This window comes from Toxorhynchites rutilus, chromosome 2 (genome assembly GCF_029784135.1).
Source record: "Toxorhynchites rutilus septentrionalis strain SRP chromosome 2, ASM2978413v1, whole genome shotgun sequence".
Taxonomy (NCBI): domain Eukaryota; kingdom Metazoa; phylum Arthropoda; class Insecta; order Diptera; family Culicidae; genus Toxorhynchites; species Toxorhynchites rutilus.
In genome coordinates, this window is record NC_073745.1 from 181,582,099 (window position 1) to 181,608,011 (window position 25,913).

Genomic DNA, 25,913 nt, shown 5'->3' on the forward strand with positions numbered 1-25,913 from the left:
ATGAGCTGATCTTACTATGTAAAAGTGTAGCTCTGACTCAATATACAATAGCTTTTAGCCACGTTTGGTACGCAATAAAAACAAAGGATTTTAAAATTTAAAAAAAAAAAGCATCAAAGAGTGAAAAGAATGATATCAGAATGTAAATCGTTCTAGTCGAAAAATCGACAAGTTAGGTGCCTATGCAGCAATCAGCCTAGGTAGCTGTAAGTCCCTGGATACGATGCAATGCAGGCTAATTCTTTTATTAACGGACTACGGCTTGTGTCGGAACCAGTGATAGTGTGTGTAGTAATCGACCTATTAAGGGCATAACTGTTGTCTACTCAGTCACAGTCAGCTGAACCTTCAGTGGCTAGATACGACCAAAATATGTCCGCCCGTATGTCATTTAAAATGTTGACATTCCGTGATGACGTAGGGGATAATTCAAGGCAATCCACGAGGTCAAACGATATCCATGGTCAGCTTCCACTATGACGAGAACTCTCGACCAAGAATAGCTTTCCGGGCTTTGGTGCCTTGTCGTAAAAGGCGACTGAACAGGAAGATAGCACCGGGTGGAATACAGAAACAGCGACACATGGACAATGGCCATGATACGACATGATGCAAACGTATGAGATACCTCTAATCTGCTCCCTGAGTAAAGATGGGTGATACCTTCCTGCAATGATGTGTGGGTTAATAGTACAGTTGTCCCAATCCCGGTAAAACCTTGACATGCTTCCTGGTACTTTCGAGGCTCGTATAGAGTTAGATACTTGGTAAGGCTCAGATTGAACATTACTGTCATACGCTGATCCTCCAGAGGACAAGAACCGAGGCAGAACGAGAGAAGTGCCGAGTTCTGTTTCGGGTGATCAGAGCTGCCTCGAAACGGGAGATACGTAGAAGCAAATCAAACGACACCCATGAAAATTATATTCATAAAAGCTCGAATTTATCGTGGAAGGACTCTTTGCGCAGCACGACCCACCGATGTGGCTACACTGGACAGTGAGGAAGCAGCTGAAAGTGTACATGTCACCAACGAGGAACTCATCGTGGTTGTAAGTATTTTCAGTCGGTATTGAAGGTAAAGAAAGCGCCGGCGACAAAATCGGCGATCCATTCCCCTCTTTGTTTAAATGGTGCTGCAGAAATGCCTGGATGACGTTCACTTTCCTCTTAAAATCTTAAAATTGTTTCTGCTGAAAACAGCAATGCCCTAGCATCATATAGGCCTATATGTTTATGTCTAAACAGGCTGATGAAATACTTGTTACGAAAAAGGGTGAACACGAATTGTCGAAATTGCAGTTCTGGTTCCGGAAAGGAAAGTCCACTGTGAACAGTAATCGAGAATGCTTAGTTGTAGCCAAAACAAAAACGGAGAGAAGATCGTTACTGCGCAGTGATTCCGATCGATGTGAAGAGCGCCTTCAGTAGTGCCGGTTGGAGGCCATAGTTAATTCTAGGATCGGATTCTAGTATACAATACAGACACAGAATTGTAAAATGAAAACCTAAACACAGAGCATACAGGAAAAAAATTAAAATAGTTCGGAAAGATGCATCAATTGATACGAAATATTTCTACGCATCTATCACAGTTGATAAAAAGTTATTTTTCCTGAGATAAACAATTGAATAATTGTAATTGGTAAATGATTGGACTAAGCGTACCTGCAGGCATAAACATAACGCATAATTAATAACGTCCACTACCTGGTGATGGTCAAACTGCGTTCTATGCTGTCAGTCGTCAATAATATAATACACATAAGCTTATCACGGTACCACCTACGACGACTACCGGAGCCGAACGTTGCTGCAACATACTCGCACCATCTTGAATCTGAGTTGCCGGGGGCAGACGAACTCCCCTCGATGAATGCTGGAACACCTTGAAGGCAGCAATTAGCAGCACAGCAGTGATCGTCATCGGGTATGAACAACGAGGTTGACGGAACGAATGGTTTGACGACGAGTGCCGGACGCTTCTGAATGAGAAGGATGCAGCACGTACAGCCATGCTGTAACGGGTGACTCGAAAAAACGTGGAACGATACAGACTGGAGCGAAGGCAGCAAACACATCTCTTTCGGGAAAAAAGTGCCACCTGGAAGAGAAAGAGTGTGAGGAGGTGGAGCTGCTTCATCGTTCTCGAGAATCGCGGAAGTTCTTCAAGAAACTAAACGCCTCTCACAAAGCCTTTGTGCAGTAGGCCGAAGTGTGCAGGAACAAGGAAGGAGGCATCTTGACTAGGGTTACCGTTTGTACTCATTTAGCAGGACATGTCCTGATTTTGAGATATATTTGGGGCCTCCTGATTTTTTTTTCCATAATCTAGCCTTTGTCCTGATTTTCATGAGAAATTCAATTTTGTTGCAGGACCAGAATTATTTTCAGCGTATTACAGCCTGTCCGCGTTAAATTTCGGACACTTTTATTTCAGTGTAGTTTATGAAATATTTCACTAATCAATGAAATATTTCACTTACATGACAGCTGGAACCCTCCTCTTTATTTCGATATCCAACATGTTTACATTCTTCTTCAGTTTGGTAAAATGGCGTCGAATCAAGTGGAAGTACGCAAACGCATTTTGCGCAAACGGCAGCAAAATCCAACACTGTCGGTACGCGATCTTGCCAAAAAGCTAAAACTGCCGAAGAGTACCGTGTTTAGTGTATGCAAATCGTTTGACCAGTGCTTAACTGTGGATCGGAAGGTTGGAAGCGGAACAAATAGAAAAGTATGCTCCCGATAGATGGACCGAAAGATGGTTGCCATTATTGAGAAACATCCCAATCTTTTAGTTAGAAATGTGGCTCGAAAGATTGGAAAAACAAAATCATATGTACAAAAAGTGAAGCAGAGGCGTACAAAGTGAAAAAGGTGCCCAATCGTGATGATAAGCAAAATTTCACTGCAAAAAACCGCGCTAAGGTACTCTACACCCAGTTTTTGCAAAAATGTTCATGCACCATAATGGACGATGAAACTTATGTTCTCGAAGACTTCAAACAGCTTCCGGGTCTCGCTTTTTATACTGCAATGCGAAGGAATGCCGTAGCCGAGTGTTTCCGGAACAAGAAGCAGTCTAAATTCCCCAAAAAGTACTTGGTTTGGCAGGTCATATGCAGTTGTGGCCAAATCTTTCGTCTCTACCGGCACCATCAACAAAGATGTCTACGAGAAGGAATGTATCCAGAAGCGGTTGCTACCATTCATAAGAAGCCACGGTTCTCCAGCATTGTTTTGGCCAGATTTGGCCTCTTGTCACTATGCAAAATACATCCTGGAATTGTATAATGCAATGGTTAAATATGTACCAAAAACAGCAAATCCACCGAACAGTCCAGAACTTCGCCCAGTGGAAAAGTACTGGGCTCTGATTAAGCGAAAACTATTAGAAACTAAGAAGAAAGCGAATGGCATTAATGATTTCAAGAAGAGATGGAAAAGCGCCACCGCCAGCATATCTGAGGATACTGTACGGAACCTAATGGCAGATGTTCCCAAGAAAGTTCGTGAATTTTACAGACAACGTAATTAACATCGAAGTAAGCTTTCCTTGTTTTAGATGTGAGGCTATTTTACTGAAATAAACAAACGGTTTTGTTGTATTACGTAGATTTTTGTTTTACTGACATCATCATGGAAAAAAAATTAACCGAAATTTAACGTGGAAAGGCTTTATGATTTTCTTCCAAAATATATTTTTTATTAAGGCACATGTGGCGTTAGCCTGACGGGGCCGGGAGTCCAATATTTTGACAATTTGTAATGTTAGTAATATGTAACCGATTACTCGCGGTTGGCTCGAGGTTAGTATTACAAGTGTTCTCATAATTGGTATGTTGCAGTCTTCGATGCTCTATACGTGTGCCTGACACGGGCTACTTCCTATTGGGATGCAGCTGACCATTAATCAGCAACGCTCCCTAGTCTGTACCCCATATCTAGCGTGGTGCGTCTTTCTCGACTCGAGGAATCCAGGATAGAATGGTCACTAGCCGGCGCAATCATCAGTTCGTGTAGAGTTGTCATGAGCGGTACAACCTTTGGCTCTTGTTGAATGATCAGTGGACTGCACAACCTTTGGCCCGTGCATCTGTAAAGAGTGTGTGTATGTATTGCCGCGACTAAGTAAAAGTTTATCGATCGGATAGGAGGGATATGAAACGGGAACACAACGAAGGAAACATCATTAAACGTTGACATCGGCGTTTCTGAGGAACAGGTATAGATGAAGCAGAAGATCAGGATCCCGGCTACCTAAGATATCCCGGACGGGGATATCCGATTGTCTGCCTTTTGCTCTCAGTGCTCTAGAGAGCTGAGAGCGAGCAGCATGGAACCGGATACACGACCAGACAACATGCTCGATGTCGTGGTAGCCATCGCCACAATCACAAAGATTGTTTGCTGCGAGCCCAATGCGATAGAGATTAGCTTTATGATTTTGAGTAGAATCATTTTTATTGAAGAACAATGTTTTGGGAGCATATAATTAGTAGCAGTTGGATCTTCCACGAGATCTTTCAACTATTTTCATTTAGAGATTTTGTTTCACAGTGAATGTTTTTGCGCCAGAAGTACTCTTTTTCGCAAAAGAACTTAAGGATTATGAGGCCAACGCTACATCTGTGATTCACATGGATTTATGCCAAAAAGATTGACCTGCACCAATCTGCTTATCTACACATCCTTCATCATTAAAACCATTGAAGATCGGAAGCAGGTCGATGCTATCTATACGGATTTTTCAGCAGCCTTCGATAAACTCAATCATGAAATCTTGATAGTAAAACTCGAACGTCTCGGTTGTTCTAGTACGCTACTCGGCTGGCTCAATTCTTATCTGGTTGGTCGTTCAATGTCTGTAAAAATTGGTGATACTATATCGGAACCATTCTCAGTCACATCAGGTGTTCCACAGGGTAGCCACATCGGACCCTCGTTTCTCGTTTTTGCTGTATCTGAATGATGTGAACCTTATACTTAAATGTTTGAAGCTCTCATACACCGACGACTTCAAACTATCGTGTGTAATAACATGTCCAGATGACGCACTTTTTCTTCAACGAGAACTTGATATTTTCTCCGAATGGTGCTAAACTAACCTGATGAGTCTGAATGCCGACGCTGCTTTGTTGAACAAGTTTGATTTGAATATTCGTCGTCGAACTCTTCGTTCGCACGGTTACTACATTCCGCACAAATTACGGCCACAATGAACCAATAAGTAGCATGTGTCGTGTGTTGATTGTTATAGTGTTTTAGACTTTCATTTGTCTCGTTCTGTTATCAAGAAAAACATTCGTGCAGTGCTTCGTTAGATTAGATTAGTGTATCTAAGTTATAATAAGTTATATTGCTGTTAAATGTAAGGGTGTATTGTATATTTGTTCTGTGTGCATCATTCGGATTGTAATAATCTGCTGATGTTGACAGATGAGAAGGTTTTATGTCCAATTAAGAAAAAAAGCTTCAATGAGCAACTCTTAACAATACCGAAACACCGAAACATTGTTAGAATAGCGATTGGCACCCACTTCATAATCCGTGCTGAACGATGTGGTGCAAAAATCCAGCCGCTCAAAAAATTTGGGTTGCAGAAGGACCGCCAAAAATCTCCTGTGCTCGTAAAAGGGCAGAAGCCATCATGTCCGGAATATTTTCACCGCATAGATCGCCCAAGAAATATGCTAAATAAATAAATTTCACGTGTTTTTATTTATTTATATCTCAAAGAATCACAATGGTTTGGTCATAATCGTAACTGTGACAGGTGTCCTGATTTTCAACTACAACCAGATGGTATCCCTAGCAATACGGGCTAAATCCTCAGTTTGAAGGTTGAGCTTGTACATTGAGCACATTTCAGCACATTGGCTTGAGGCACATTGAGGCTCTGTTAAATGCGGAAATCATAAAGGTTGAGATGAATATTCCAGTCTATGTAAATCACGTCCGTTCCCACTTCCAACATCCACGATTTCGTGGGTTTGTGAAACTCGGTTTCTTAAAGCGTGTATTATAATACCCGAATTAATATTGTTAACGTATTTCAGTAAGGGTACCAAATCAGAATACAGGTCACGTTTTTATGGAATTATGTTAACGTTAATAACAATTTTTGCTGCGAATGAATTATAATAGTTTGCATATCAATACAACCGCAGATAGTTTATTTGAGATTTTGTGATATGCTACACATTCCGTAAATGTTTTAAATTAACGGAATACATTTGTGTTGTTCATTTCTATGCTTACCTATCAATAGCTGTCAATAGCGAGTAGTTAATGCATCTGCGAGATATATTTGTATACAACTTCAAATTAGGCGCGAGTAAATCTTTCGCTAGAGATGCAAATTCATTGAACAAATATTGCAGTAATTGAACAGACTATGTAGAAAGAGGCAATATTGAAATTTTAGCTGCGTCCGTTTTCAACATATTTGGTATAAAAAAGATATTCGTGATTTCAAATGCATACCTAGAGGCGAATGAACTGAGAAAGTTTAAAGTCTCTATAATTCAAAACATCTTCATAATCAAATACACACTCCCGCTTCAGCTAGTGAACAGACAATAGTATAATATGACAGGCTATGGTTTTGTTCGTTGCAATGCTCTGGAGAAAAATTCCTTCGGAGTGTCAATGGTGTTGTGAATGAAAGATATCGCACCTGGAATGGTGCGGAGAGTGCTTCTGTATTTTTGCATCTCTCACACATATTGTTATTGTTTTTATGTGTTGTCAAGGGTAGATTGTTGTGGTTAAGAAATATGAAACAATGGTGCTGATGCAGCAAAACATAACCACCTGTGACCGGGTCAACTGCGGAAAGTCGGTGTCTTCCATGTAATTAAATTTTGTGGTTTTTAGCTTGAGATAAATGACGACTGAGAAAATTAATATAGACCAAAGCTATGACGAAGTGTAAAGTGTAAAAGTAAAGAAAAGTGTAAAGAAAACATCCACTCCAAAAATAAATCAATGTTCATAGGGAACTAGCGTTACGTAATTTGTGCACGACGCCTAATAAATAGTTCAGTATGACCCGCTTCATGTTTTCAACAAAAAATAATCAAAAACAAATCAAAACAAATATTTAGTAGTTTAACTTCACTTACAGATGTTTTGGCATGCTTTCGACGAGATTTCGGAGCTGTTTTCATAAAGACATTAGCGGTTAATGGAAAAGCCTCTCTCAACGTTGACGTTGCGAGACAGCAGATCATTTTCATGATGGTGAAAACCTCCGCAAACTTATTATCCGATAACAATCCCTATCAAAAATGGTCCAGCGGTTCGTTTTTCTAATCATAGTGAGAATTTTTTTTCGATTTTAGCAACTAGTATAAAATATTGATTCAGTGCCAAGTCTGCTGGGATGGTATGAAACGCTTAAAATCCGTCCTTGCATTCAAATGGTTTTTAAATCCTTTTCCAACCAATTTTTAGTCGGAATAAACAACGGAATCGGACATCAGAAGGCTGCTACTTTCGCGCTGTTTGCCCTTCTGAGGCGTAGCTGCATTCCAATTACCACAAAAATTAAAATACTAATTGCGACATATTGCATGCTTGTTTAGTGTTCTCACGAGGGAAAAAATGAATCATCAAGCAGCCATCTGAAACTGCTTCTACAAAACCACCCAAACCATCGGTCCTTTTCAGGGCGGCCAACACGTTCTACTGAAGAGTAATTTATAAAATTTCGATGTATTCCAAAATAATATCCGAAATGATAGACAAGCGAATTGAATAATTAAACAACTTCGTAATCCTACGCCAACAATGCCGTCGTGTCTTGTACATAGCTCCCTATATTTTTTCACTGCATTTATCTGATAAAGCTGACCAACTGAGCAACAATTTGCCATTTAATATCAATATCAATGACAGGGACACAATGAATTCAATGTCCAGGAATGAAGTGTGGGATTGTTGCTTAACAAATGATGCCTGTGCGTACTTATTATATTAAATTTTGGACTTCATAAACCATTTTTTTGCTAATATTTATCACAATATATAGGTTTCTGTTGTTGATTTTTATACATTATGTTTTTCGCCCTTCGCTAGGATGGATCCACACATTAGCTGAGCGTTTGAAGATCCCTGTGACGAATGTATCTCACAGTGAAGCGTATATAACTGCGTTATACTTCACCTTCACCAGTCTGACTTCTGTTGGTTTCGGCAATGTGTCACCTACTACAATAAGCGAGAAAATATTCAGTGTAATCATGATGTTGATTGGAGGTAAGTTGATTTATGAATAATTAGTTAATTGTAAAGATTTTTACAATTGGCACTGGGTACTAAGGTACACGCTGAATGTTCGGTTGGATTGGCACCGAAAGATCTACTATGACAAAACTTAATTCGGTCGATGGCTTAGATTTGGGTAAACATGTTACATCTTATAAAGAAGCCAACTATTGGGTAACTTCTTAGATTCGGAAACCGATTTTTTAGATTCTGAAACCCCAATGCATTCTCCGTTAGATTGAATACATCTTTTTTTTTTAGCACTGATGCATGCAGTGGTGTTCGGAAACGTTACGGCTATTATCCAAAGGATGTATTCACGTCGGTCCCTCTACCAGAGTAAATGGCGCGATTTAAAAGATTTCATTGTATTGCACCAAGTGAGTATGATTGATCTCTAAATCAAAAGAATTCAGTTCAAATTGTGTACAAATATGTTAGAAGATAAGTTTCTAAAGCCACATTTTTTCCTCCTTTTGCGACATTTATTGTGCGTCTTGATTCCATATAGATGCCAAAAGAACTGAAACAGCGAATGCAAGATTATTTCCAAACAATGTGGTCGTTAAATCATGGCATTGACATATATGAGGTATGTTGGAGAGCCACATTGTATATTAATTATTGTTGAATTTTTAATCGTTGTAGATTCTAAAAGAATTTCCAGAAGAGTTAAGGGGAGATATATCGATGCACTTGCATCGAGAGATCTTGCAGTTGCCGATTTTCGAATCGGCGTCACAGGTATGAAACATTCACAATAACTCTTGAAGTTTTCGCCATGCAATGTTTGAATTTGTTCTGATAATTCTTTCAGAGTCGGTGGTTGAACATTTCACTGTAATATCCTTTATTAAATCATTTTAACTTTCGTTCTATGCCACAGGGTTGTTTAAAACTTTTATCTCTACATATCAAAGCGAATTTTTGTGCTCCAGGCGAGTATTTAATCCACAAAGGCGATGCACTGAGCTATATATTCTACATTTGCAACGGATCCATGGAGGTCATGCAGAACAATATGGTTGTTGCTATTTTAGGTAAGGTCGGAAAGTAATCAATGAAATGGGTCGAAACTAATATTTAATAATTTTCAATTGATTAGGAAAAGGTGATTTAGTTGGTTGTGATATAAGTTTACACTTACTACATGGAAGTCAGAGCAATTCCGGTAATCAGGGCTCACAGGATGTTATTGTAAAAAGTAGTGGAGATGTGAAAGTAAGAGAATTTCCAGATATATGCCATAAAATATCATCTAAAACGTTTTGTATCGGTCCAGGCTCTCACTTATTGTGATTTAAAAAGCATACATATGAACGGCCTGGTAGATGTGTTGCGTCTCTATCCCGAATATCAGCAAGAGTTTGCAAACGACATTCAGCATGACCTCACGTATAACCTACGCGAGGGATACGAAGCGGAGGAAGAAACAGAAAACAACGGACCCTGTCTCGCGTTACCGTCCATTAGCGAGGATGATGAAAATCAATCCGATATTGAATCCAGCACTACATCCCCTCTGAACACTTCGCTGTCGAAATCTCCCGCACACAACGCCGCTGCTAGTCCCCGACATGGAAAGTTGGTACACAGGTAAGCAAGAATTTCACGAATGTTTTTGTTCGATGGTTGAGAAAAAATTGTTTGAAATTGTTGAAAAGATTAAAATGTGGGGAGCCATTGTGACCGAAATTACATCATGTTTAAAATATGAAGAACTATTAAGAAACTTCATCAGTTATGCTCATAACGGAACATATTCCGTGATTGTGGGATGGTTTATTTTGAAACATTGATGATGGGTAACAATGCACCTCCATTTGTTTTTGCTTTAATGTGGTCACTTGATATTTCTGTTTCATATTAATGCATAGACTCCAATATCGATGGAAATCGATGGAAAATATTCGCCCTTTCAACATATTAAGGACCGCAGAAATCTGTAAGACATACGCTTGGGACCGCATATTTTGGGACAAACTTGTACGCTTCATTTGTTCGGATTCCATGGATGAGATCGTTTCCTTCGGTGTGGATGAGTCGAAGGCGAGCCATCGGTAGGCCTTGTTAGATTCTTGGCAGACCAAGAATTTAACCATCAAGTGTAGAAAACACGGTTATTTCGTGATCCATCCGTAACAAACGGAACGCGAAACTCAAGAAAACTCGTGAGCGGTCTGCAACAGATGAGACGCGAAACACGAAAAAACTCGTGAGCGGTTCTCAATATGTTAATATATTTATTTTGTTTATTGTGAATCCACAATCCAGAAACATCTTCTTGAGTGGCGTTGAACGTTCCCTGTGGAACTTCTGCCGTCTCAACATATGCATTAACTAGCGTCATTTATTAATAATTAGTTGAGATTTCTTAAGCCAAATAACACGCCTTGAATGTATTCTGAGGGGCAAACTCTAGAATACGCGTGATCACAGTGCAAATCGAAGGAAATTTCCTTGACGAAAAATCCCCCGGCCAGAACCCGAACACCCGGCATGATAATGTGAGACGCTAACCACTCGGCCACGGGTGCACTAGAAACATGCGGTTGATATTTATGTACGCTGTATTTGCTGTTGGAACATATAAATTAGGGTTTCTCAAAGTCGTCAATATCGACACCTTGGGGTCGATATCGGTTTCCCAGGGGTCGACACTTTTTTCGATTTTTTCTCTAGTTTTGAGATTGTGATATTTAGTACAAATATGAGCAATACTACTTACTTATACTAGTGTTCACTTTGAGCAGTGGAGGCGATCTGGCGTAGTGGTAACATCCATATCTCTCACGCTCAAGATCACGAGTTCAATTCTCACTCCCGATATTCTTCCAAAAATGGAAGCAAAAGTAACGAACCAGCCAAAAGTGCTGAAAATCACTATAATACAGAAAAAAAACTTTGAGCAGTTTTTTCGTATTTAGAAGCCTAGAAATATCATAAGCTATGCTTATTTTCTAGCCAAATCTTGACCTTGCGTGCTTTAGCTGAAGCAAAATGGTCTAAAATTGCATCAAACTCAAAGTCTTAGCGATTCATTCTCGTTCGAATGAATTGCCAAGCCATTGAGTCAGCATTGGCTTATTTTAGAACGCAGAAAATTTTCAATCAATTTGAGCTTGCTGAAACTGCGTTCGCACGATCGCATTGTTTATTGTTTATTGCATAAAATGCATCGAGAGAATATCTGAGAATAATGTTCAAGATGCCTTCATTATGCGTCTTAAACACTTCCACTTCTGATACAAGTTCCTCTGTTTCAACATCTGATCCATGATCCTGATCCAATTGATCCATTCTCATAGATGTTAGTCAGTCTCTCGTTATAAATGAAAAATCTGATGCTATATATGCAATATGTTTTTTTAAGTCATCGTTAATAAGTAGTAGTTTGATTGTAAAATGTTGTTTTAGGTAGCGAGAACAATGATTTCTTCTCAAAAACTAGTGAGTTATAATAACAATAGGCTCTTTTATTTTTTATGTTTTTATTTTTATGGGGAACTATTTTATTTGAAACACATTTAAAGCGCTGGAAACATTAGGTTGCACATTTTCGGCAAGCTTTTCATATTTTTGTTCAAATGCGCTCAAATTTGCTTGCAAACAGACTGCCAAATAGACTGCCAAATAGACTGCCAAATAGTGAGAACCAGCCAAAAGTGCTGAAAATCACTATAATACAGAAAAAAAAACTTTGAGCAGTTTTTTCGTATTTAGAAGCCTAGAAATATCATAAGCTATGCTTATTTTCTAGCCAAATCTTGACCTTGCGTGCTTTAGCTGAAGCAAAATGGTCTAAAATTGCATCAAACTCAAAGTCTTAGCGATTCATTCTCGTTCCACTTCTGATCTCTTGATTTTAAAAATGTATCGCCATTAAAATTGAAGATATCATTTTCAATCAATGCCAATTTCATTGACATTTCTTTCCATCGTTGAATGGAAATGACATGAATTATATTATTTTTGAAATATCTTCAAATCTTCTGTCGAACTCATTTCGTAACAAAAAAAATGTATCTTCATAACGATCGTATTCATGTGTTTTAATCTACTGATTTAGTCGCAATATTTTCGAATTGCTTTAAATCTCGTCTTCTAAATTGTGCTTTTAAGAGTGTTTTCAGTTTTTTTCCTTGATGTTTCAAATTTAATTCATTTTGATTCGCTATGATGACACAATGAAAAACGAGATCATGCATCCACTTATTGAGGATATGATTTATTGGCAGTTGCTATCAATTTTTTTAAGAGAAACTTGGCACCTTCTATTTAATGGAGTTTAAGGTGTAATAATAATTCACCGATATTTGATTCACAATTCTGTTGCGCTGAATTTTCATTTTGTTTTATTATTTTATCAGAGGTTTTTCAATTTGTAAGATTTTTCCAGTAATATGCAAGAAGAGAAAAAATGAGTATAGTGGCATGCTCTAAATTATAAAAGAGTAAAAATGAGTATGGTCACACATATCAAATTGTTTACAAAAGTGAGCGTTTAAGCCACATCGGATTATTATCGTCTATATATTTTTTCATTGCCTATGTGCACACTAGTAAGCCAAAATAATTGAATTTAAACTGCAGTTTTATTTACGTTTGCACATTTTTGAACAAAAACGTTATATCATAAGCTTGAACAGGTTATAGGAGTGTTTGAATATACGCAGCTGTTTTTGTTGTAAAGCTTATTTTGAGGATGCATTTTCTCAATTTTATTTTAAAAATTGAGGTGCCAAATGATCATTGATTACACATTATTTTTAATCGCATTTTTCAAATTTTAGGATTATGTAAATGTTATCAATTCGGCAACATAACATGTGTAACTTTCAAATGCAGATGTTTTCGTAGATAGTGTTTGGAAAACAACAACTAAAATTGACTTCTAGCTAGAATTTCTCGGGCAGTTCAACATTAGGAAAGTGTTCAATAATTAACGAGGTACCCTACGTATTACGACTTATTACGAAGTAAGGAATAATCAAATTCAAACCCAAACATCCTCTTTGCTATACAGTAAAAATATCGTCAGTGTGGCTTTTCGACGGCGGGACGTGACGTCACAAACTTCAAACCATCTCGCAACTCTTTTCTAATCGAGTTGTCTAAAAAAGTGGAAGCGAGCGGATTACAACAGCAATCAAAATGGTTAAAGTCAAATGTTAGGAACTCAGGACGAAGGACAAGAAGGAGCTGACCAAGCTGCCAGACGACAGTCGTCCGCACTTGTGGGTACCACTAGGCGACGGATCATGTGAACACACGAAATGAACGAATTCCTGATTCGCGTCTATTACATCTGCACGGCTTTGGAGACGGACATGAGCGGTCACCCTCGAATACTAACAATGTTCGAGGAAGCGTATCCAGAGTTCGTCGGGAGCCCTGATCAGAACGCGATGAACACGAGGCGTAGAGTGATAGTACGCAACAACATGCTCTCCCAAACGCAAATCGAAATAAGCTCCAGGAACAACAAAGCAAGCGATGTGTCGAGACGAAGTTCAGTACGGCTGAGTAATTTATTCGCGAGAGGGGCACACGAATCAGTACCAGTGGAGGCCACAGTATAACAACCCCTAAGCTGGAAGACCCACAGCCAGAACAACAACTACTATGCGATCTGGTCTTCCATTATGACGAGGCAATCTCATAGTTTCGCGACACAGACCCTTTGTCGCGCTCCAGGATCCCGAAGTTGCAGCATTCCCGCGGGCTGACAAGTGCAGTAATGCTCATAAACGAGCACATTCTTCCGCTGCACTTGATTGATGCTGAGAACATGGAGGAGCTGCAACTGATAGTTTACTGTGCTGCTGTGGCGACCGCCAAAAGTTTAGGATACCGTATGATCGCGACGAACGCCCAAAGTGAGAATGAGCGAAGAAGAGGGGGAGCTCCGAGTAAAAAACTAGAAGTGGGTTATATCTTTGATATAACCGCAAGGTGGACGTAGGACTAATGTTGACTTAGCAATCAATAAGTAACAAGCATATAAATCTTAGACGTTTCATCTTTCGAATAAAGTGATTATCATACCACTTCGTTTAGCCGGAAAAGAATTATTAACGTTCAAAGGGGGAATCGATTCCTCCTCGGAAATACCCAGAGCAAATAGTACAAACTCCCCAAGCCCCGACAATTGGAATCATCGTTGATCCGGAGGAGGATTATTAACGCCTGAGAAGGAATGGATTCCTCCTTGGAATTACACAGCGAAAATAAGACCCCCTTCCCAACAATTCGAACTTCTCAATAACGACGATCGATTGCAGCATTCGTAAACAAATAATTTTATAACGCCGCTTTTATAATTGTGATTTCTTCGATATGTAATATAATATCCACCTCGATCATATCCACTACACCGTATCATAACATATCAAATCCATACTCAATCCGAGTACAATAGTACCCGCTGCCTGCATCTAATTTGCTATGACAATTTCCCCTGGCTCCATGGTTTGGAAATCTGTGTTAGGGAAATTTTCCGATTTGCAGAAATTTTCGCATGCGAGTACAAAAGTACCCGCAGCTCTCATCTATTTTCCAATGCGATTTTCCCATGTTTCATGCTTTTGAAGTCTGTGTTAAGGAAACATTCCAATTTGTAGAAACGCAAACGAGTACAAAAGTACCCGCCGCTCACATCTATTTCGCAATGCCGATTTACCCAAGCTTCACGATTTAGAAGTCTGTGTTAGGGAAACAATCCAATTTTCAGAAACGCAAATGAGGACATAAGTACCCGCTGCTTGCATCTAATTTTCTATGCCAATTTCCCCTGGCTCCATGGTTTTGAAGTCTGTGTTAGGGAAACATTCCGATTTCCAGAAACGCAAGCGAGTACAAAAGTAACCACTGCTTGCATCTATTTTGAAATGCCGATTTCCCCTGGTTCCATGGTTTTCAAGTCTGTGTTAGGGAAACATCCATCCATTCCAGCGATCGTATCCGAGCGGCACTTGCTTATATACCGATTGGTGTGATTTCAATAGCCTGTTTTGAAAGCAATTTTAGAGCTATTGAAACAAATTTTTGGATCAAAAAGTAACAAGCATATAACGCGTAGACATTTTATCTTTCGAATGAAGCGTTTATCATACTATTTCTTTCAGTTGTTTAGGAGCTATTAACACTCAAAATCTCGTTCTCCGGGGTAACGCTTCCGATTTCGAAAGTTTGAACTTACACCCCAGTATAGAAATGAAAGACGTAGTCCTACGTCAAAAAACGAGGATGCAATCGACTTGCAATCGGCCTGCGCTCTACGATGCATTGACATACCAACATAGCGAGAAGAAAGTGTAGCTTTTAAGTTTTTATTCATTCTGTATGTGACCTTTAGATTAGCAACATCAAAATATAAGTTTAGCGAAAACAGTGAAAAATAAAACAGCCTTTTCTTGAAGAAGTGTCCCAGTAAAGCAGCAGCAGTGGAATACAATCTGGTCAACAGGGCGACCAACGTAACTTCCTTCCTCCGTTGTGTTGTGAGCGACAAACAAGCAACGAACGTGCTCGATCCTGTTTTCCAATCTCGTGTTGTTTTCTTGCGGTTAAGTGTTGTGTGTTTAGCGGCTGGAAATTCTCTGCTGATGCTGCTTTGTGCCGCCGAGGGTGAAAATTATTTCAAGTTGTTTTACGGCGAATGTGCGCCGTGGAGGCAGCAGATCGGCGAAATTATGTCGCCAAGTTGCTGTGATCGTGCGGCCTACTGAACTTCGCCAGCTGGGAGCTGACCAACTGACGGAAAAACTCGCACACTGGAACACCAATTAAGCGTCCTAATAAAACGGCTGAAACGTTACTTACTGCACAGCGCCAACAACAAAATCGGATGTTCAGAAATAACGAAAAAGCATTCTACGAACACATTAGCGACGAGAAGCCCGACTACCGCGAAGGTTTGCCAGATGAAAGCGGTCTCGCTAGCTAAGGTGGGCGCTTCAGAAGGTACACTTTTTGAAAGACAAATTACTCATAACGATTTTTTTCACATTCCTCGTCAGCACAAACTCGTAAGTTGGCAGCGCATGTGGAGGAGATGAGTTCGGTCGTTGGTTACACACGATTATCCCTAAGGTAAAGTGACCAGATGGTCAGAGGTCTAACGCGGGATACAAAAAACAAAACGTTATGTATACAAGTAAACTTCGATATAACGTACATTTCACTTTCAAAATTGTACATGTATCGAATTGTACGTGATATCGAAGCATAATAAAGTACTCACAAATGTAGTCTATGATACATTATTGTGTTGCTGTTTCAGTAAAGTTAATGAATAAATTCAATCAGAAAACGAAGCCAGCCTTTCTCATGATGTTTCCCTTCGTGTTGATTAAAGCTTGATTCATTTAGAATTCGGAATCACAAAACCGCGAGTAATCGTTTACATATTACTAACATAGTTGTAAGCAAACATTGTCGAAATATTGAACTCCCGGCCCCGTTAGGCTGACGCCATATGAGCCTTAATAAAAATATATATTTTGGATAAAAAAAATAAGTCTACAACAAAAATGATTCAAGGCTGTTGATTTGCTGCAGTAGCACTGTCAAGCAACTTGATGATTTTTCCATACTGCAAGCTCCACCCCACAGCGAAAGAGTTGGACATCCTGAGGCACTTTTTGTCCGCCAGATATAGTCGATCTGGTATTTACAATATCATCTCTTTGCCGCTCCTTAAGCCGGGAGATCGAAGCAACCGGCCAAACGGTGGAGAAGAATCTGGCCAAAATGGACATTTTTATGCGGAAGCGTCAGACGAGACCTGCCATATCTGAGCAGCAGACAATCACCCACAAGGAGTAGCTTGAGGTGCTGGTGAAAAACTTCTTTCCGGCGAAAGAAGTGAAAAACTTCTTTTCGTACTCATAATGAAAGACGAGACATACTTGATGCCAGAATGCAACGAATGACAGGGGACCGTGTACTTTACGTTCCCCAGGTAGGCCATGACGTCGAATATATCATTCACGTCAAGTTCTCGAAGAAGTTCCTTCTCTGACAGACGTGAAGGGAATGTCCAAGGCGCTCTTCTTTCGAGTCATATGGTGAACGGGGAGATATATAGTACGAAGCGCTTGCCGGAATTGGGAAGGTGATGTGGTCTTTATACCGAACCTGGGATCAGCCCATTACGCCAAAATATCACTGGAGGATGGAACGGCTGGAGATAAACATTGTCACGAAGACCACCAACCTTCCCAACACTCCCCAGCTGCGCCAGATAGAAAACTTTTGGGTGAATGGCCAAAATAGAGAGACAGACGACCACCAAAGCCACGAAAATTTACGATACTTCAACAAACAACTCTGCATCTTCCTGTCAAGTATACACTAGTTCTTCTGGCCTATTTAAAACGTCCCCGGTCCCCTGACCGAGCTAGGGGACCAAAGATGAACTTTTCGTCTGACTAACGTTGGTCCCTGCTGATCAACAGGGGACATTTATAAAAATAATTTTTCAATTTTGTTGCTGTCGCTTCCAGTTGACACTCTCTGAACAAAAAGCCCAATGTCGGTGCGTTGAAACCAGCACAACGTATTAATCTTTGGATGCATTAGAAGCGCTCTTGAACAGTCTGCCAAATAATTTTTTTTGAGGTTCATCCATTTAAGAAAATCAACATGATCAAATTGTGATATTGAAATATATTGATATCGCGGGACATTTTCGTTTCTTTTGTCAAATGCGGGACGGAATCTTACGCGGGACATTTTGTTGAAATGCGGGACTGTCCCGCGTAACGCGTAACGTCTGGTCAGTTTACCCTAAGGTTTCGACGAGTGCATGGTTCAAGGGATTGAAAGTAGGACATGATTTCATTCGCGTGATATCTCGGCTTATGACCAATCACTACAATCTTAACGCACAGCTTTATCGCATTGGGCTCGCAGCAAACAATTTTTGTCTGGTCGTGTATCCGGTTCCATGCTGCTCGCTCTCAGCTCTCTAGAGCACCGAGAGCACAAGACAGACAATCGGATATCCCCGTCCGGGATATCTTAGGAAGCCGTGATCCTGATCTTTTGCTTCATCTATATCTGTTCCTCAGAAACGCCGATGACAACGTATAATGATATTTCCTTCCCTGTATCCCTGTTTCATATCCCTTCTATCCGATCGATAGACTTTACTTAGTCGCGGCAATACATAAACACACTCTTTACATATACACGGGCCGAAGGTTGTGTAGTCCACTGATCATTCAACAAGAGCTGAGGATTGTACCGCTCATTTATTTATTTAATACATCAACAGGTTGACATAGAACGCTAATGATACAGTCTACTCTAATTTAATTTAATTTAATTGGGATTGACGTTGCTTAAGACGATTTTTTATCGTATATCTGGATAAATGGAAGTCTATGTGTTCAAACTGACGGTTAAATATTCCTAATTGTCGTTGAAGAAATGTTGTATCACTATGATTTTTTACACAAACGAAGAGTTTGAAGTCGTCGGCATATGAGAGCTTCATACATTCAAGTATTGAATTAACATCGTTCAGATACAACACGAATATCAAGGGTCCAAGATGACTTCCTTGTGGGACACCTGATGTGACGTCGAAAGGGGATGATATAAAATCACCTATCTTCACGCTCATCCTTCGACCAGTCAGATACGATTTCAGCCAAAGTAGTAGTGGTCCATTGAAGCCGATGCGATGCAGTTTAGCAATTGCATTTTGATGATTAATCCTGTGAAAAGCAGCCGAGAAGTCCGTGTAGATAGCGTCGACTTGGTATCTGAATTCCAGCGCTTTTGAAATGAAGGATGAATAAAGCAGCAAATTCGTAGATGTGGAACGTTTTGCTACGAATCCATGTTGCTCTTCAGCTGTGTGGTTTTTACAGGTGTAGTGCATGAAGTTGAGCACAATTAACTCAAACAGCTTGGACATAGCACATAAACAAGCAATTCCGCGATAATTTTTGACATTTCTTTTACAGCCTTTTTTATACAGGGAAGACAAATGATCCATGCTTTGGGGAAATTTCAGGATTGAATAGAGCTGTTGAATAAGGTTGATAATGGCAGAGAAAGGCTAGCAGAGCAGCGTTTCAAGATTATGGATGGAACTTCATCAGGCCCAGAATTTGATGATGCTTTCAATTTTGAGCAAGCGTTGTGAACAGTCATTGCATCGATCGTTGGATGGGAACCAATTTCAGGTAGAACTGGCGTGTTTTCAACTGCCTTTTAAATGAGAATATCGCTAATTGCATTATCGACAAAAACACGACTAAATTGCCGACGGAATAAATCACTAATGCTAGGGATCGTAGATGCTTCATCCTGTTCAAGAGTTATAACAGATGGCAACCCCGACTCGTTCCTCTGCGAACTAATGGTTTCCAAAAGCATTTTGGATTAAGCTTCAGCTTACGTTGAGCTCGACTTTGGTGTTCACCAAAAAGTCTTCTATTCAAGATCCTGTAATTTTTGCATGCGATAACATAGCGAGATTTCCACGAATCATTACGGTATCTCGAGAATTATCTCAACACAGCTTTCTTATTAGTCTTCAGGCGTCGTAGGCTGGAATTGGACCATGATGGGTGGACAGGAGCTTTCTTTTGTTTCTTCGGAACAAATTGGTCTATAGCATATAAAAGTACATGAGAAAGAGTTGCAGCAGTTGCATCAACATCCTGTTGAATCAAAAGTTCGTCCCAATTCAAAGCGTCAAGGAAACGGTTCATCTATGTGAAGTCGGCGTAATGAAAACTATAGTATATTGATTCTGCAGTATTTGTGAATTTAGTTATACTGGATTGGATGAACGACACAAGAAGTGGAGGATGATGGTGACACGTTTTTACAAGTGCGGCGGGAGTTCTAGCAACAATCATTTTGGATAATGGTTCATTGCTTACGAAGCACAGATCAAGAATATGATTATTATCGTTGGAAATATCATTCATTTGACATAACCCTGCAGTAGAATACTCATCAAGTAATTTCGTTGCTGTCGCGCTAATTGTGGAACGTGACAAATCAGGAAATAAATCAGCTCGTGTTCCTTTAGACCAAGCAATGCCTGGCAGGTTAAAATCACCAAGTATGATAATGTTATCAGTCAGCTTCATGCGAGATGTGATCCAGGTGATTGAGGTCATGTGAGGGTTGATAGTTTCGAGATCATTGGTCAGATTCGGTGGAAAGTAAACGACACATACGAATGCCTTTGAGGTTCGTTGGGTTGAGGTTGTAATTGGGGAGTGGTAGCGGCGGGCTCGCGCAGGTGGTCGATCTAAAAAGTGAGATATCGAAACACCATACGACCAGAAGTTTTTAGAGTTGACCAAGCTCTCCAATGACTCGTGTACATTCAGTTTGAATGATACAAAAGATATTGGTCTATTTTCCTCACTGTTCTGGCGCAACTGACAACTGACAACTCTACACGAGCTGATGATTGTGCCGGTTAGTGACCACTCTACACCGGATTCCTCGAGTCGAGAAAGACGCACCACGCTAGATATGGGGTACAGACTAGGGGAGCGTTGCTGATTAATTGTCAACTGCATCCCAATAGGAAGAATCCCGTGTCGGGTACACGTACAGAGAGCATTGGAGATTATAACATCCCGATTATGACAATAAATTGTAATACTTACCTCGAGCCAACCGCGAGTAATCGGTTACAAATTACTAATATAGTTAATAAGAAATATTGTCAATACAGTAGAACCCCGATTATCCGCGAAATAGTCGGGCTAGCTCAGCGCGAATAACAAAAATCGCGGATAACGCAATAAAGGACTAAAAATGAGTTCCAAACACGAAAAACACATTTTTCAGCATTAAAACTATGTTTTATTAATACAAAAATCTATCCATCTACAAGGTCATGGTCAGATAATGTGAAAGCCATGACTGAAACAAAAGTACATGAGAATATCACTCACCGACAAATTCTGGGAAGGCCTATATATTTAATATGGAACTCGCTATCGCGTATAATCCGCACCGCGGATCATCCGCTCGCGGATAATCGGGGTTCCACTGTATATTGAACTCCCGGCCCTTTGAGGCTAACGCCATATGAGCCTTAACAAAAATATATATTTTGTAAAAAAACGTATTTTTTAAATTACCCTTACATTTTAGTGTTTAAATTATCGCGATTGAAATGTTTATACAGGGATACACATTAAATTCAACTCTTTTGAACTTGTCGGTTGTCCTGAATAGAACCGAGACGCCTTGATTATGCATCCGTGTTTATATTCCGTTCGCCATAAATGCAAGAGAGTAAAAAAGTACTCACAACTTGCATGTATCTGCTATGACGATTCCCCCAGGCGCTTTTATTTCAGTTCAGTCCGACGGCAGAAAAGAGATGAGGTTGGGAGAGAAGAGCATAGTGCTTAAACGAGTGAGCGAGAACATTGTACAGTCACATGGATTTCAAAGCAGCGCCATTATATACAAATTTGTGTGCTTTCAATAGCCTGTTTTCATCGAAATTTTTAAGCTATTAAAACAAGTTTTCCGGTCAATAATTAACAAGCATATAACTCTTGGACATTTTGTCTTTCGAATGAAATGATTATCATACAACTCCGTTCAGACGGTGTAGAGGTATCAACGTTCAAAGCCTTGCACTCGGAACGGAGCTTTGAACTTACACCTCGGTACAGAAATGAAAGACGTAATCCTCGTCTAAACTTTGGCCTTTTTTTAAAAAAAGTGTAATTCTTTTCTACAGATTTCAAGTATGTAAAGTTGCTTAAATGATTAATATCTTCACACCCCCAACGTTTCATGGCTATCTGAGATGGTGCTGCTAAGACGAGTTGGCATGAAACTCGCCTATAGGGAACTTTTTAGTCCATGTAGTAGATACTGACTTACTGACTGTCTGAATGAGTTTGGATCCCTACAAAGATAACGAAATTCTCATTATTTTCAGCCGCAATAAAGCACTTGTAGCGTTGAGAGAACGCGTTGAACGTCAACGTTCGGTGCAGGCAGCAGCTGCAAACCCAGTGTCTGAAAGTAATAACTCTCTAGAAGGACTGAATCTTGAACTGAAAAATTACGATAATAAGCGATTGGACACTCAAGTGACTTCGTTACACAATGATGTAGCTGCGCTGAGTATGGAGGTGAGTGTGATTGCTTATTTCTATGTGTTTGTGACTAATGCTATTTCCATTCGGAAGGTTCGAAATGCAATTCAAGCCCTGCAGGAAATGACCTACTCCACAATCAACTCCCAGTTCGATTTGGGGCATTTCGCTCCGGCCAGATCAATACCTAATCTACAGAATGGCACTGTTGGTGTAGTACGAGAGAGCGATGTTACCATGGCTCGAAGCAGTTCACATCCTCCCGAAATGTGGTGTCGTGAAATGAGTGCAATTGAGGAGACAATGCCTAGCCCAAATGGAACCGAGCCGTTCTCAGAGTATATGTATCGACGAAAGTCAATGCTGTCCCAAAAGTATTCTGAGGAGTTATCATGTTCGACACAGACTGACAATGTGATTGATTTCGAAACGCTAGAAAAGGTAGTCATGGCACACCCGCATCTAGTTCTGAAAATTCTTGGTGTTGATACCGTGTTTAACAATGAGTGTGGCATGAAACTGTATTCGTTGAATACAATATCGGAAGCGGCTAGTTCCGGTGAAATTCAATCAACAATATTAGAAGGAGACAATCATTACAGTATATTAAACACTAATGGCTTAAGTTATACGGAAAACCACCGAAAGGAATATCCACCAATTAGTCATAACACCAGTGATTTTTACACTATCGCAAATCCCAACATGAACAACAACATATCCTCGTTCCCATCGCTACAACAAGAAGCGGTATCGCTGTTGGTTGATGATGTCGACGAAACGAACATTCTGGATGATTCTAGCTGTTCTATACTGATGGACGAGGATGCAAACATCTTGAAGCAATCAACCGGTAATCACATTCTGCGGAGGCAGGAGCGAGTGCCTGTCAAAAATCGTTTCTCAGCAGGTGACGTTGATAACATCGACAAAGGTTTAAAAAATATTCCATCCTCACGTTCGCTGGGCGGAAGCTGAGAAAATATCACATATGTCTCTTGCAAAGAGTTTTACAGCTAAGCCAAATGGTTGATGTTTTAAGAATAAGTTGTTCTACAGTAGATGACTATTTAGGAATACTTCTATTAAACAATAAAGTGCGTCAATTTGTGCATTTTACAAAAGAACAGAAATGTGTTTGTATTATATCACATGATCATATCAAAGATTTTTTTCTTCATATTTTTGATTCTACTGTCTTTTCTATTCTACTACCTTTTCCAATCCACGTTATTCTCCCCATTTCAAAAAATGTTTTTGCAAAATAGAAGCATTTTTACAGCACATTTAGACTAGGATTGGGCGATCTCGGATCAATTTTTAGAAGATCGATTTTTTTCGTTGCGATTTCCGATTTTTGGGATCGAGAAAATTGGACGAGAAAATCGATTTTTTCGATCTTAGAAAAACTTTTTGTAGATTTCTTTTTCAGTATACTTCTTTGACTGAAAAGTCCCGGGATTTTTAAAGAAAACAATCGTTTTATGGGCATAGCTGTATTTATTTCTCAACATAGTTTCCTCCGAGGCCAATACACTTGGTATAGCGAGTTTCCAACATTTCGATTCCCTTTCTGTAGTACGAAACGTCTAAGTCTTTGAAATATGCCTCGGTTTCTACGATGACTTCCTAATTCGATGTGAATCTCTTTCTCTGGAGCCATCGCTTGAGTTTTGGGAACATATGGTAGTTGCCGGGGGCCAAGTCTGTAGAATATGGTGGGTGAGCAACCAATTGGAATCGTAATTGGCCATCGCTTTTAAGGACTTATGCAACGATGCGTTGTCATGATGGTACAGAAGTTTTTTCTTCGCCATATGGGGCCATTTTTCCTTATTTCGTCGTTCAGTTTGTTCATTATCGCTGCATAATACTCTTCGGTAATTGTTTTTCCCTTCTGCAGGTAATCGATGAAGATTATGCCATGCGCATCCCAAAAAAACTAAGGCTCAAATCTTTTCGGCCGACCGTTGGTCTTTTGGCCACTTTGGCCGGCTTTCGTGGCTTGTGAGTTACTCTGTCTATTTGACTGAGGAGTGTGGTAATGGATCCACGTTTCATCCATTGTCACAAAACATCGAAAGAAGTCCACTCGATTACGCTTCAAGAACGCCAAACCAGCTGTTGAAACTTCAACGCGCCGCTATTTTTGGTCGACGGTCAGCAAACGCGACACCCATCGCGCGGATAGCTTTTTCATGTCCAACATGTCGCGCAAAAATGTATTCCACTCATTCTTTTGATTCTTTCTCATTCTCATTCTACGAAATGTCTCAGTTAACACGCGTAACTTCACTTTCCGATCGTTCAAAACGAATCGATGTACTTGCTTTACGATTTCTGAATTCGTAGCCTCTTTTGGCCTTTTAGAGCGAGGTACATCTGCGGTGCTTGTACGGCCCATTTTAAGTCCACTAAACCACCGATAAACTGTTGTTCTCGAAGGGGCAGAAGTGGAATAACATTTCGTCAACCACTGCATTGATTGTTCAGGAGTTTTCCCGTCAAAAACAATGTTTGATCTAAATACAAAGTAAGGAGTATTTAGATTTAGATCGATACTCCTCTCTTTCCATTTTCTATACGAATGCTCATGTAGTGACACCTCAATAACTGTAGTTTGAGAACAAATAAACGAAATGTCATGAAACTTCACACATGAGCTAGTGACAGATGAACCTCTAGAATTGAATCTAGTAAATTTTTCAGTGGCGCCCTCTGCTGAAAAATCCCGGGACTTTCCAGCCCATGTAGTATCTAAAATACAGGGTGGGCCATTTAAAGTGGAAGCATCTGGCAACCCCATAACTTTTGACAGAGATGTCAGATTAACAAATGTCATACCGCGTTGGAAGCGTTATTTCAGTACAATATTAACCATGGAACAATACACACCTAAACAACACGCTGAAATTGTTCAGCTGTACATTCAAAATAACTTCTCAATTGTGTTAACTAAACGTGCGTGGAAAAATAAAGTTAAAACATCGCCTGGAGACAACACTATACGTCGATTATATGCCAAATTTATATCGTCTGGTAGTGTTGGTAATACCAGTCATCTGTCCAGACAACGACCAAGACGTTTCGACGAGAATATTGATGCCGTTCGAGCCAGTGTTGCAGAGACTCCATCGACATCAGGTCGCCATCGTTCGCAAGAGTTAGGCATCGCTCGAACCACTCTCCGACGCATAATTCGACGCCATTTGTTCGTGAAAATAAATTGGACAATTACTGGTTCCAACAGGACGGTGCTACATGCCATACAGCGGCTGCCACGACCAAATTATTGCGCGAAATGTTCCCCGGAAGATTAATATCGAAAAACGGCGATTATGACTGGCCACCGAGATCACCTGATTTGACGCCTCCTGACTTTTTTTTTATGGGGATATTTAAAATCCAAGGTATACACTGGTAAACCAAGGACCCTGGCTGCGCTGAAAGACAATATCCGACAAGAAATTGCTGCCATATCGGCCGAAACATTGGGCAAAGTGATGGAAAATGCCGAAAAAAGGGCAC

At 40.0% G+C, this 25,913-nt stretch overlaps 1 protein-coding gene across 2 annotated transcripts in view; it reads left to right on the forward strand.

Moving 5' to 3' along the window:
• The window catches only part of LOC129764222 (potassium voltage-gated channel subfamily H member 8), a 61,957-nt gene extending 38,473 nt beyond the window's left edge, over positions 1-23,484 (forward strand). For both annotated transcript variants that reach the window (XM_055763083.1, XM_055763082.1), the window contains exons 10-18: positions 8,089-8,268; positions 8,539-8,657; positions 8,789-8,869; positions 8,926-9,021; positions 9,164-9,317; positions 9,383-9,498; positions 9,560-9,873; positions 22,226-22,421; positions 22,479-23,484. In XM_055763083.1, the coding sequence (XP_055619058.1) occupies positions 8,089-8,268; positions 8,539-8,657; positions 8,789-8,869; positions 8,926-9,021; positions 9,164-9,317; positions 9,383-9,498; positions 9,560-9,873; positions 22,226-22,421; positions 22,479-23,363 (2,141 nt within the window). In that variant the 3' untranslated portion in view covers positions 23,364-23,484. The remainder of the gene's footprint in view (positions 1-8,088; positions 8,269-8,538; positions 8,658-8,788; positions 8,870-8,925; positions 9,022-9,163; positions 9,318-9,382; positions 9,499-9,559; positions 9,874-22,225; positions 22,422-22,478) is intronic.
• Positions 23,485-25,913: the final 2,429 nt, after the last annotated feature.